Below are 14,737 nucleotides of genomic sequence, written 5' to 3'. Positions count from 1 at the left end.
GACGCCGATTTCCCTTGGGCGAGCGCTAGATAGTGGAGGAGATAAGAAACGGGAAACCAAAAAAATTGACCGGCCTCGCCACAACGACCCGACCCGACCGGTTCACGTCGACCAACCTCCACTTAACTCAACCCGGTCCAATCAATGTAAAAATAAAATCCGAGTCGAGAAGGTTTCTCAGCTCCGTGGCTCCGTCGTCTCTTCTTCCTCGCTATCCCCATCTAGGGAAAGAAGAGAGAAGAGAGAAGAGAGAAGAGAGAAGGGAGAAGGGAAGAGAGGGATAGGGAGAGATGGAGGAGGAGGTGACGGGGGGAGGGATGAGGCTGGGAAAGAAGCCGATGGAGAAGGAAGGGGAGGTGGACTACAAGATCAAGGCTGGGACGGCTTGGAGCCACTCCTACCTCAACCAGAAGCCATGGCACCCTTTGTCCTACCCAAACCAGCGCCGCAAGTGGATCGCCGAGCAGACACACTCCAACCGCATGCGCCGCGCCGAGGAGGTCTCCCGCGAGGTAATACATTTGATATTGCCCGTCCCATCTCATCATCTCCATCATGATTTCTCTTCTTCTTCTTCCTTGCCTTCTCTTTATTGTTCTTCTCGTGATATATAATGCTAATCCTGTCTGCTGGCTCTCCTTCCATTTGATACAGTTTGCTCAGGAGCAGGAGTTTTTCCGTCAGACGGCGCTCTTCTCCAAGAAAGAGAAGGAGAAGGTAACAAAGTTTGAATCCATGATTGCTGGACTCCGGGTTATGGTATGCTGGCGTATTAATTGTGAGGGAAATAACTTGCACTTGAAATGAATGACAAAATTACTTTATCAGAGAGGAACATGGATACCCGATCTTTTCTCTTCCTTTATTTCTTTCTTATCTTCCCCCTTAATTATGTTGGGTCCAGGTGGGGTTGGTGAAGATGTTGTGAGGAGGATAAGGAAAAATCAGGCTCTTGTGTTAGGTAAGTGTTGTTTTGGAGATAGGAATGGTGCGCTGCAGGGGTTGCATGATTACAGTAACATGAAATTAGGGTTTAAACTGTCTTATGCAAAATAGGTTTACTGTTTCTAGAAATGAGCAGTTTGGTGGTCTGGGAACCTTTGAATTGTAGGTTAAGTTTAAAATATGAAGGGAACAGGTTAAAGTCTAAGAAGATCCAGGCTGTAGCTCTACGTCTTCTGGAGTTTGATTTCCCGAGCTCCTTTGCAGTTTCTCTTGAATTTTGAGGATGTTGTTCCAGATTTCTTCCTTTCACATGATTTGTCTTCTAGATATTGCCTTGGGAATCATATGTTTTATCACAAGTTCAAGAGCAGTCTTTTTTATTATTATTGTTGTTCTGGGAAAAGCTCTGGCCTATCATGGCTGCAGGAAAAGGCGACCTTCACTGTGTTTTTCTTCCAAAACCAAGTGGGAGAACATTTGGCTATACGACTTTTGTGGTTCACTATTACGTCTATTTGTGGTTCACCAATGAAGGAGATAAGTTAAGGATAATACCAGCGCAATGTGGTCAAACATGCAGGGAAAGGATATGAGGACTGTGAAGAAAAGTGTTAAAAGGTCGTAGGTAGTAAGCTTGCTAGTGAACTTACAGGAGGAAAATCAATTTGATTGGTAATTTACATATGTTCCTTTTTGCTTTCTCTAGTGGTCAAGTTCATCCTCTGATTAAAGAATAGAAATATATCTTAGCCTGGAGGAATTTGGTTGTTTTTTTTGCTTTCCTCGCTACACCACCTTGATATGGAGGTTCTGCTCTTGTTACCTTCTTGTCCTTTTTTCCTATGTAATTAAATCTTTCTTATTGCCATTTGAAAAAAGGAAATAAGAATACATGCACACACACATATGTATGTATGTACATACAGATCTCAAAGATTCTACCTGCTAGCTGTATCCCTTTTTATGCTTTGAAGCTCATAATTTCACTGACAAAATTGAACATGCTTATCCATGAAGGCTTGATAATAACCATACTGGTATCGTGCTTCCCAGTGATTGATCAAACTTCCATGTGTTAATCATCTGATACTGCATCTGTTTCCCTTACTGACACATGCCACATTTTCCTTAGGCAAAGCAGTGAATGCAAGACCATTCTACGGATCTCATTAAAAATTGATTTTTCTTCTATACATTTTATGTATGGTGCTTGCTTCACACGTATTTGAGAAAATTTTTGTTGCTTTTGTGTTCTAAATCCATGCAATCATAAAATTTGATTTGTTATCTTTTGCATTATTAGTGGTCTCTGGATTCTATCAACTTGTTCTAAATAGTCGTGTTACATCTGTGATATTTTGCTCATTAAGGCCATTGGATGCTCCATGATTTTGCATTTATGCTTCAATTTTTTTCTTTACTCCAGCTGGAGACGATAAAAGCTGTGAGTTTTATGTATGTCCGCCCACCTGGTTATAATGCGGAGAGTGCCAAAGCTGCAGAGATTGCAGATGGAAAGAAGACGTCGGATCAAAGTAACAGCACTCAAGATCCAACAAGTGGAACCACCTCTACAATGTATCTTCATGTTTTTCAAAGTTTTATTTTCTGAGATTAGTTTGAAAATTTTCATACTTTATCTAAGACATGCAATAGTGATTTACCAGTTAGGGTATGGATAATGTTCCTTTGCTTCGATTTTCTGCTGAACGTAATATGTGTTCCTCTAGGCCTGAAACAAGATCCGACAAGAATCAGATTGGTGGAGACAGGAAGGCCAGGCCAAAAGATGTTTTCGGTCGGCCTTTACCAACAGAACAAGAATTTGAAGTGTTGAAAAATGCTCCAAGGTATGCTTTAAACGTTCTATTTTTAGTTACCTACAGGACAGAGAATAGCAATCACTATGGGCCTTTTAAACATGGAGTAATACTGCATTAACATCTACGGGTTCTTGAGAAAAATTAGACATAACATAAGCATGAGAAATAAGGATTTCTGAATACAGAAATCAAAAGGTCACATTTTAATTGGAGACCACATGAAAGCTTCTCTAGTGTATGCATAAACTGGTCTAAAGCATAAGAGGCTCAATATCTGAAGCTCCAACTGCAAGTATTGTTTATTCAAACCTCGTGACGGTATTTAACAGCCTGACAGATGCGTGTAGCTGATCTTATGTTGAAATGCACCAAATCTATCAGACGTTTGTTTTGTTCCTAAAATAGACTGTTAAAGAACTTTAAAATTAGTTTCAATGAGGGATAGAGTGAGGAATTAGCAATTGATGAACTACTGATTAGTATGCTTTCATCCAAGAACTACAAATATGCATGGACATCATAGGTTGGTTCCCAGGTTAGATGTACAGTATGCTATTCAAGGATCAAGAATATCTCTAGTGCTGTAACTATCTTGTTTTGTATGATCCCTTCTCATTTCCACTGTGTCTGAATTCCTTCTGCAGGTTATCCAAAAGATATGTGTTTTATCTGCCCCAAAAACTGAAAGGGAATCGTGGAAGAATAGAAAATCATAAAAAATAAAAGATATCATTTATACATGCATGTGTGCTTGTTTATTTAGCTTTCTTCCATGCATTTTTTAAAAACAAATCAGATCTTCTTGGCATTGACCAGTATATCACTACTCCATTTAAAATTCTAATATCCTTTATTTTTTGGAATCAAAAGCCTGCCATCCTTAAGTTTGTTGTTTACTAACCTGTTGCCATGATGTGTATAGCCAGTTGCCTTCTGTATCTCCTTATATGGAGTGCTTGAATTGATGTCTCTTATGCAGGCTAGATACCGGTGCGCCTGCAAGGGTAAAGCCATTTGGAGTTGAAATTCGCAATGTAAGATGTGTAAGATGTGGAACGTATGGCCACCAAAGTGGCGACCGTGAATGCCCCTTGAAAGATGCAATAATGCCCAATGATGAGAGTCGGCTGAAGAGGGATGATCCACTAACAGCTATAATGGCGCACACAGACTCTGGCGAGGCAAGTATCACTATAGTTTTCTTCTCATGGCAAACTTTGTAGCAGATGATTTTCAAAAGAATATAAACCGTAATTTTGGATTGAACATTTCTGCAGAAATTCATTTCCACTAGTGTATTGCCATTGCAAAGAAGTTCCTTTTTTCTTCTTTTTTACATTACTTATCGCCGGGTAGCAATTCCATTGAAATTTCACGTGTCCGTGTCCTCGATTATCGATGGCTTTTAATAAATTATGAAATGTTGCTCCAGTATTGACAGTAAAATGATCTTAGTTACATATATTTTTGCCCGTACATGATTAGCACAGAAAACAAGAGAAACGACATAGGAAGCAGAGGATTTTAAATCTGCCTTTTTGTGATGTGATTTGCAGAAATGTTTGTATGCATTTTTATGACAAATAACGAATCTTTATAAAATGAACTTTAACAAAGATAACTGAAAATCAAAATACAATTTGAAGTCCCTACCCATAAATGTCAAATAATGTTTAGTATCAGGTTAAAAAAGAAAAAAAGAAAAAGAAAAAGATTCCACATAGCTAAAATGCAAAAAGTGGAATATCATGAGTGACTTCATTTTTCTAGTAGTCAAGCAAAATAGTTATGAACAAGAAATCATTTGTATTGCTCTCCTACCGCCGAGTTGGATGTTTAAGGAGGGTTTACCCATGATCACCTTTGTTTAGGACAATGTACTTGTGTTGCACCTGGCGACATGCATCTTCCTCTATGTCTGGTCACATGCCCCTATGCATTTTAACCTGGAAACTTGTCATGGGTGTGAAATATTGATGCAGTCCAATAGATCGAGGGCTGCAAATTGTATAGATATAAGCAGAAACAAATTACGGATCTGATGAAATACGAGTATTTATCTTTTTCCACAGCAAAAACAGCGAGAAAGTAGAAGGAAAGAGAAGATGAAGGGGTCGGATAGAGGAGAAGAAGGTTAGAGGGAAAAGATCATATAATAGAGGGTGAATCTCTACAAAGGAGTTTCTTCATTTATTATAATTCATAGATCATCCATAATTCGTTGCTCCATATGGACCCATATTTATAAAGACTCAGACAACATTAAACAACATTCCCTGATCATAGAAGGAATCTCAACTCATCTAGTATGGATCTTGGATTCTAACTTATATTATTTGACCCAAGATCTGACTCATATTCAACCACAAGCTCCATTGGGTCCCACATAAAAAGGTCATCAAAGACTTTCCAAATCACAATCCTAAAGAGTTTAAAACCTTTCTAACTTAACCTGGACCAAAGGTAGTTCCTTTAGATGATAATTCTACTCACAGTAGCTCTCAAAACCCACTGGAAAATAGTTTTAAAAATTAGTCGGAAAATTGCAAGACAAATACAAATACTTAAACTACTCCTTAAGACTCGATAATACTAGAAAATTAACTAAATCTAATTTAGACCTAAAGACATCAAATGTTTATGTGTCCTCAAGCATCAAACATTGCATCCTCTTAAAAATCGAGGCACGAGGTCACAAGACATATATATGTATATCTGTATATCTATATATACATATATATGTATATCTATATATATATATATATATGTATATCTATACATATGTATATATGTATGTATATGTGTGTACAAATGTATGTCTGTATGTATGTATACATACATATATACACGCATGCATGCATGCATGCATGCGCACACACATATATAGGATTTGAGTACATGCATACTACACCATACTAGTAAGGTGCAGGTACTTGTATGCCGCTTGGAAGTATTAGGTGTTGACATATGTTGGAGCACCTCATTTTGCCATGTTGGAACCAAGAGCCATACCATGTGTTAGTATGGTACCATGTCAATCCATGCTAGACAAGGTCTCGCAATCTTGGTATCGGGTATCATATCGGTACATTACTAGTTTGATACAGTATGGGTCGGTATAGTACGGTATGCACTTGTATAGAGATGGCTCTCAAGCTATTTTTCTCATCTTTATCTCGATGCGGGTCAGTGTGCATCCTGGCTTATCTTGAAACGGCTCAGTACAGATTTGTACGGGTCGATATGACGCTCGTGCTGACCCGAATATGATTTTCATATCAGTTCCGACCTAGTACAGTATAGCACAATCGGAACTGGGTGATTTGGGGCATTACGACAGTCCATGATGCTACATGTGTAAGGTACTTGCAGGGGTATGTACTGCTACTAGTACTTTGACACTCATATATGGCATAATATAAGCTATTGTTTCAATGCCTTTCAAAAAAAGGAAAACTAAAAAGGAAAGGGGGGGAGAGAGATACATATACTGCCTCACGAACAAAATAATATAATAATCATAAGTTTGTAGGTTATTTTAGTCATTCCTTAGGTATATTTGAGGTTACTTAAGATGCGTTAAGATACTTGAGTATGTAGATTATTATGATAAATTTATATTGGAAATATAATGAAACTTTGCTTAAAGTGTCTTGCACTTGAAACTAAGAATCTGTACAGCAACAAAGTATTGGCCCTTTTTGCTGACATGAGCAGGGCCCTTCAATGTAGATTGCCTAATTGTGTCATGTTGTGTCCTGTCATGTCCAAATGTCCAAAAATGCTGACACTTTCAGATATAAAGAAATAGGTAGATTTGTCCAGGTAATTAATCCCCTACTATCCATCAACGATATGCTTTTTCAGCTTGGCAGGCTACCACCCTTTGACATGCGAAAGTAGTAAGAGGAATGCTGTATCATCGAAGGGTCATAGATGTATAGGTCCTGCATATGTAAAATATCTATTGATGTTTGTACTTATGTATGTATATGTTTTTGTAGTTTTGGGAATAACTGGCAAATGAGCATTCATAGAGCTAACCCTTAAGTGTTGATGGTCTTGGTCATGTGTGCTTTTGTATGTATTTCATCTATAGATGTAGTATAAATGAAAAATATAATTGATATACTTTTAGGCTTTTGGCCAGGCTTAGACCAGAACAGCAGCTCAAGATCTTGAAATTTGAGCCCAGCCTACCCAAAATCTGAATTGCAATAGCATAAACAAGGCCCTGCCTAGGCCTGCTAGTTTTGGGATCTTTTTTCATTGTCATTGTTAACTATGGTAGTGATTTTCATCAACTTAGAAAGGTTGCACCTATAGATAAACTAGTACCCTTTACTAAGTGAAACCCAATCTCAAATAAGCAGACAGTTTTGTCTATCACTAATGAACCTTTTTTAGGTGGCAATGAATGTTGGCATATCAAATCAATTGATCATCAATCATTCTTCAAGAAATCAAATTTGGATAGGTTTAAATGGTGTAAGTTTGATTTTATTTTAATAAATTATTATTGACCACTTCTAATATAATTTGGGAATGGCCACGTTCACATGGACTAATTATTCTGATAGTAGTTTGATTAATTTATAATGAAACAAGAGTAATGGATTTTGCAACAGATCTAAACAAATCCCTTGCTTGAATTCTTGATTCAACTTTGTCATAATTTTATGTTGTGCTATCCATGCATTGCACTCAAAAATCTTGAAACTTGGAGCTTCTACCAGCAGTATAGTGCCAAAGAAGACAGTGAAGATGCCATGCCTATGTGAGCTTTTGATGCTCAATTGTCAGCACTTCATTCTATTGTCGTCCTGGCACCAAACTTCAGCAGAAAGGCCATTTTAGATTGTGTTAAATCATCCCCTAGTCATTAAAAGTAATGGCATAATTTGTACTCAATTTATTGCTGTCTTACTTTAAGAAACCAACTTACATAAACTTTTATTTATCAGAAGTGAAGAATAGTTCAGATTAAGTATGCTTCTTTTATGTGATTGTCGTAGCAAATATATAGATGCTCATGTGAATGGAATGCAAAATAGGAAGTCAAAGACAAGTTTGATCCATTAAACATAGCTAAGGAATATACCCTAATTAGAAGATGATTAAGAAAACAATTGAAGTACTTGGAAAAGTAAAACACAAGCTTGAGCCTTAGCCATCAACAAGAGCACCCAGAATCTTGTTTGAGTGTGTGAAAATGTACAAAAAAAGTCTTGGGACCTGGCATGCGTAGAAGGGTAAAGAAGGGTTTGGTAATTCTTGTTATAACTGAGGGCAAATTAATAAATCCAATCTTGAATGCTGTAATAGGTCTTGTTCATAGTTGTGGTCAGACTAATTAAAAGATGATATATCTTGAAATTAAATTGCTGTGCTCCATATTAGACATTAGAAAACGTTCTTGAATCATGATAGTCAAGAATAAGACAATGCATGTCCAATGTTTCTTTCTTTCTATCTCAAATCTATATTGCTGTCATTCGATGGTATCAAAAACACGGCCTACAGAAGAAATCTCAAAACTTCATTTGTTATTTGAAGGCACTTATATTCTTTACCTGAATCTTGAAGTTCTTCGAAACAATTATCTTTTGCTATAGACCTATATTCTTTTGGTTTACCTGAAAGCTGGCCTAAAAACAAATCTATTAGCATGTATTTGTAGTCTTTTTGATATTTATAAGGGGATCTTTTTCCCTGCATTCTTCAGCAGCATTCAGCAATAAGTAGACGTGATTTTAGGTTGTTGCTATCACTAGACAGTAGGTTAACCTCCAGAAATTTATGGAGTTGTGTGAGAGGGTTTCATGTATTTTCCTGCTGGAATGACTGACTAAAAATGTGTTTGGCGATCATGTGTCTGGCAAGTATCTGCTCATATAGGAACTAAACATATACGGGCTGTAATGATCGTAATGAAAACCACTGGTTCAACCTTCTTTGTTACTCTTCTTGGAGAAAATTAAAAGAATAGCTAATCATCTGCTCGTTTGTTGTTTGTTCATTATAGTCAGTTTTCGTGCCTTTTTACCTCTACTGTGTACTACTTGTCTTGTCATAAATCAGCTATATACTTCTTAAATGATTTAATAGGACATTCAAGTTATTAGACCCCAGAAGAAAAAGAATCAGTTTGAGAAAAGAATGTAATAAATATTGGAAATTAAACTAAATTTGCTTTAGTGTATTAGAAGTATTAATTCCTTATATGTATTAAATTAGTACATTAATATATCTTCTAGAGTTTCTGAGATAATATTTCTTAGCGTTCATGTAAGTATTGGGTACCTGTGTTTTTTTGGCTGTTGCGGTGCATTTACATAATGGATATTTGAAGAGCCATTATCTATATAGACCCTTGCCATGACTCATTTTGTAAGGAAGAACAATAAATGAAATGAAAAATATGATAAAATATTTTGTCCTCTCCCCGTCTACATTCATTGTCTAAACAAGGTGATACTAGAGCTTCTTGCCTCCGTTGTCTTAATATAGTGATATCAGAGCCACAACATGCCAGAAAGGTGATCAACAAAAGAAGAGTTATTTGAGAGTAAGGAGGCTTGAAGTGTAGGGACATGACAAAGATGAAGGCAAGAGTGGTTAGGAGAAGCAAAATCAAATTTGTCAAAAAAAAGTGAGGTATGGAAAACAAGAGAGAATAGAAAGGAGGGGAGACAAAAAAAGAAAGGAGAGTGAGAGAGATGATTTTATTAGTAGAAATATTAGTATTTTTTTAACTGCAAAAAATGGAGCATTCAAACTTGTACCTATTTTCACGCTTGTGACCTATAGGATATTATTGAAAAAGTGAAAAGTTGCATGTCAAAGAAAATTTGAGAAAAGAAAGAAGTCGAAGCACTAGAAATTTTGCAAAGGGCAATGAATAATACAAAAGCATGTCAAATATATACAATCTCCGGATCTCCATGCGTTGGAAAAGCTTAAATTCACTTTTTATCATAAGAGTCGAGCATTACTTAATATTGACTAATAAATTTAGATGGAATTTTTTTGGGAAGAAAATCTTGATGAAGATGAGATTGAAAACGAAAAAATTATTAATAATGTAGAATTTAGTAAAAGGATGAGAAAGAAGTAGAAGAAGAAGAAGAATTCAAGAAAAAAACTGAAAAGTTATGTTTATAGATTGAAAAGTTTAAAGAAATCAAAAAAATCAAGGAAGTGAAAACTCAAAAGCTAGAAGAGTTTGAAAATGCAAGAGATGGAGAAACCAAAGAGAGAACATAAAGAAGCAGAAAAGAATTGAATGGGAAAAAGACAATATAGAAATTGAAAAAGCAATATTCAGAATATAGAAATTCAAGAAAAAGGTCAATTTTCATATAAAGACAAAAATTTGAAAATTTGAAAAATCAAAGTTATGTTTTGGAGTGGAGAATTTTTCAATGATATAGGTTGGATAAACATGAGGGCAGGCCTTGGCGTAACAATAAATTTGCTCTATTATGACTTGGGTGTCATGAGTTCAAAATATGGAAATAGCCTCTCCACACATGGGGTAAGGCTGCATACATCTAACCCTTGCCAAACCCCACAATGGTAGGAACATTGTGCACTGTGATGCCCTTTTTTACATATTGGGGTAGCACAAAACCATTTTTTGATCATGAGGAGATAGAGCATGCAAAGATCAAGGAGTATGAAGACAAAGGGTACACATGTACAAAGGGGAAAGTATTTATTCAAGTGAAGATTCTGCTTTGGAGAACAAAGATGCCCCACAAGCCCTTCACATCAAAATTATGCATTTAAAACTATTGGATCTTTTCCAATAGTTGAGGACCTGTAGGTTTCCAAACCCTATTATATTCTTGTCTTCAAGTTGCTGTTACCATGCTTGATGGAGGAAAAATTGGTCTAATGTGCTTCCTCCAGGGGGTATGTTCTTTGAAATTAATGCAATTTTAGGAAATATTTAGATTAGTTTCATAAATGTTTTAATTAGTACAATTTTCATGAATATGTCTTCTGGAGTTTGGAAAACAATATCTTAGACTAAATATAAATATTTGATAGTTGTGTCTAAAGGGTGTGTGAAGAGTCAAAATGTATCTAAGGAAACCTATAAAGTGAGCTATTTTGAAAGAAGAACAAGTGAAATTGGAGAAAAGGTGGAGGGAGGTGTCTTAGTTGTGTCAAGGGCGTGTGAAGAGTCAAAATGTATCTAAATTAACCTATAAAGTGAGCTATTATTTAGGGAAGAACAAGTGATTTTTTTTTTTTTTTTTTTTTTTGGGGGGGGGGGGGGGGGGTGTGGGCCCTGTGCATCCATATCTGAATAAAATGATATTAGAGCTTTTGGTTAGCCTTAACAATAACCATCTAGCCTGATTCTAGCTATTTGTGACCAGCTTTCTAGAGTGATTAAGAGATCAAGTAAACTATATTGATGATGAAAACTGAGTCTGTTTGATGCTAGGGGAGTGGACCATATCTAGATCCCCAAATATCTTGTGCTAAGTTTTTTTTTGATGAAAATTTTGTGATAAGTTTTAAGTGTACTCAGTTGATGGTTCTGAGCTTGCTCACATCTAACATGCTTGCATGAAAGACATGCATGTCACATAGAGAAAGGAGCCACTTGGTGGAATGGGAATTCGTAAGAGTATTAGAATAGTATATGGTTTGTGGCAGCCATTATTATCCAGCACATTGTTCTCATGAAAATTAATCTACCATCTTCTGGAAGTGAATAAAAGAAACCTTAGATATACTCGTTACTAAATGTAGGCGTTTGCTGTTTGTCAGACAACTGCAGGACTTGTGAATTATGAATGCAGCATTTCATCATGTGTGAATCATAAATATCAGCATATAACCGACATTTTTGTAATGTTGCAGCATAATAAAAGTGCACCTGTAGTTATTTAGAATTTTATTTTATCTCTTTGCACATATGCATGCTTTGGACTTGTACATCTCTTCTCATAGTGAGTGGTTCTCTTGTTTGCAGCCTTTGAAGTGGGAACTGAAGCAGAAACCAGGAATGAGCCCTCCCCGTGGTGGGTTCCAACCAGATGATCCTAACCAGCAGATAGTAGCAGATGACATATTTGATGAATATGGAGGTATAAAAGAATATATATAACACAACGCATATCCAGATCTGTGGCTCAGGCTTTAACATTGCCTTAACTTGATTTACAGGATTTCTGGGTGGTGGAGACATCCCTGCTTTGCTTTCCAACTTCTCAGCAAGCAAATCTAAGCAGCATTCCAAACATAAGAGAAGGCACAAGGACCGATCACCAGTAGGTTATACTGGATCCAAGGGAAATCATGTTAATCATCAACCTGCATCATCTTCTGATTCTGAAATTGACAAGGAAAGCAGGAGGTGGTCAAAGAGCAAACACAAGAAGCGGCAGTATTCAGAATTATCATCACCTTCTGACTCTGAAATTGAAGTTCTGAAAGAAGACAGGAGGAAACTGAAGAGCAAGCATAGGCAGCAACATCATTCAGAGTCTTCTTCTACTGACTCTGAATTTTATGAAGAAAACAGGAGGTGGTCAAAGGGCAAGCATAAGAAGCAGCATAATTTAGAGTATTCAGCACCTTCTTACGCTGAAGTTGAAAAGGAAAGCAGGAGGCATTCAGAGAGAAGGCAAAAGCAGCGACATCATTCAGAGTCTCCATCATCTGACTCCATATTTGACAAGGAAAGCAGGAGACACTCAAAGAGCAGGCAAAAGCAGCGATACCACTCAGAGTCTTGTAACTCCGTATATGACAAGGAAAGCAGGAGGCACTCGAAGAGCAGGCAAAAACAGCGATACCGCTCAGAATCTCCATCTTCTGACTCTGTATTTGACAGGAAAAGCAGGAGGCATTTGAAGAGCAGGCAAAAGCAGCGACGCCACTCGGAATCTCCATCGTCTGACTCCATATTTGACAAGGAAAGCAGGAGGCACTTGAAGAGCAGGTCAAAGCAGCGACATCGTTCAGAGTCTCCATCTTCTGACTCTGTAGTTGACAAGGAAAGCAGGAAGCACTCAAGGAGCAAGCAAAAGCAGCGACATTATTCGGATTCTCTAGATTCTGACTCCAAAATTGACAAGAAAAGGAGGCATTCAAATAGCAAGCAGAAGCAGCAACATTTTTCTGAGTCTCCTTCAGACCCCAGACTTGACAAGGAAAGCAGGTGGCATTCAAATAGCAAGCAACAACAATGACATCATTTGGAGTCTCTATGTTCTAACTCTGAATCTGAGAAGGAAACCAAAAGAGAGCAAGCACAAGAAGCAAAACTTTTCAGATGCAGGTGCTGGCAATAATTCGGACCCAGATTATCTGCGGTAATGAGTAGAAAACCTTTCAGATTGAGGTACTTATGATAGTTTCGAATTGGGTTACTGTTCTCACCAGCACCACACCGACAAACCGATTCAGCATCTCAATCAATTTACTCAGTATCAATATGATGAGTAGGAAATCCAATATTATGTTTTCAGAGAGGATCAGAGGTGAAATGTATTTGCACAGAGAAGTTTTTCTTTCAATTATGTTTGTCAGAGTTTGAATAATTATTGGAGCCAGTCTGCAGTCTGGTGAGTCTTCCAACAATCTATGTTTGCGATCTACTAGACTTCATGCATTTCCAGATCAATATAGATCATATATCCATCAAGAGTTCAAGACTCAGGGACTTGAAGCTGAATGAAAGCGTGCTATTTGTTTCCAAATATGTAAGCCGTCCCAGTAAATTTCCCCTTGTAGTTTCCTCTTGAGAAAAAAAAATCCTCAAGTAGTTTGGCTTGGTGCTTATAGCTGTTCAGGGTGGGCATTGTTAAAACAAAAGATCTAAGCAAAAATCTTCTTTGTTCTCTCTCGCTATTCAATGCTTCAGTTGATCTGGTTCAAATGATTGTTTTTCAAGCTTGAACATGCACTGCCTCGTTTTTTTGTGCATAGCTTCTATGAAGACTTTTCTGTAACTATTGTTTTCCAAGAAAATCATTAGGGGCTCGTTTGGTTTGCGGGAAGCATTTTTTCTTCTAAGAATATGATTCTTGGGAAGAAGATTTCTAGGAAGAGAATACCTGGGAATGTACTTTTGGCATGTTTGGTTAAACATGGAAAAGTGACAGATTTTCAGAGTACTTATGTTTGGTTGACCATCCACTTTTTTAGAAAAGTTATGTGTAATTCCTATTATACCCTTAATAAAAATTAGATCTTTAATGCCTCTTTAATACTGAAGGGTCTTTTGGGGAAAAAATAAAGATGGAGTGATTTCCGCCTCATGGGAAAGTAATTTTTTCATGTTTCTCATGGAAAAAACTTTTCCATAAAATGTGAGAATCATATTTCCATGGAAATACAACTTTCTCATCTCTCTTCTTTGAAAACTCCAACCAAATAAGAGGCATCTCATTACTTTTTCGTTGACTACACTTTCCCTCCTTTTTCCACGAACCAAACGAGCCTTAGGGAGCTAAGGCTTTGAATATCAGTGATCTTTTTAGGTAGAGGGTCTCCAAGAAAAAGAAAAAAAAATCATCCTCCATTAACAATGAACAGGAAATATTTTGTTAATTTTTACATGATTTACGTTTTTAATTATCTATATGGACGGAAAGAAACCAAGATAGCCAGGTTATAAACTGTGCATACGCACGCCTCTGCGCACATACATATACACGCACGTTCATAAACCAAGATGACCAGCCTTTGTTTTTTATAAAAGGTGCAGTCCCCAGAGACATAAACATAATACTTTTCCTTTTTCTCTTTCCTTTCATGTGGGTTTTTTTTATTTTTGGTAACAAATGGAGCTGAAAGCTTGTATTAAAAAGCAAAACAGTTCACTTCGGTTCAAACGGTCTTAGATTCCTGCACCCTATAGATTAAAGCAAACAAACAGATTGAACTATAGTTTCATAAGACCTATTTAAACCAGCTGAAACACCAGAGCTAGAGAATGGACT

General features: G+C 36.9%; 1 protein-coding gene across 1 annotated transcript; it reads left to right on the top strand.

The window, feature by feature from the left end:
• Positions 1–11: 11 nt before the first annotated feature.
• LOC103718562 (zinc knuckle (CCHC-type) family protein) lies at positions 12–13,643 on the top strand. The gene is made up of 7 exons (XM_026809072.4): positions 12–512; positions 655–717; positions 2,372–2,523; positions 2,676–2,795; positions 3,748–3,949; positions 11,761–11,875; positions 11,955–13,643. The coding sequence occupies exons 1-7, from the start codon at positions 291–293 to the stop codon at positions 12,980–12,982; spliced, it is 1,902 nt and encodes a 633-aa protein (XP_026664873.2). The 5' UTR covers positions 12–290; the 3' UTR covers positions 12,983–13,643.
• The last annotated feature ends 1,094 nt before the right edge of the window (positions 13,644–14,737 follow it).

The sequence above is a fragment of the Phoenix dactylifera genome, chromosome 3 (assembly GCF_051530095.1).
Source record: "Phoenix dactylifera cultivar Ajwa chromosome 3, Ajwa_hap1_PhDact_Kaust_v1.1, whole genome shotgun sequence".
NCBI classification, from domain to species: Eukaryota; Viridiplantae; Streptophyta; class Magnoliopsida; order Arecales; family Arecaceae; genus Phoenix; species Phoenix dactylifera.
This window is presented reverse-complemented; position numbering and strand designations above follow the sequence as displayed.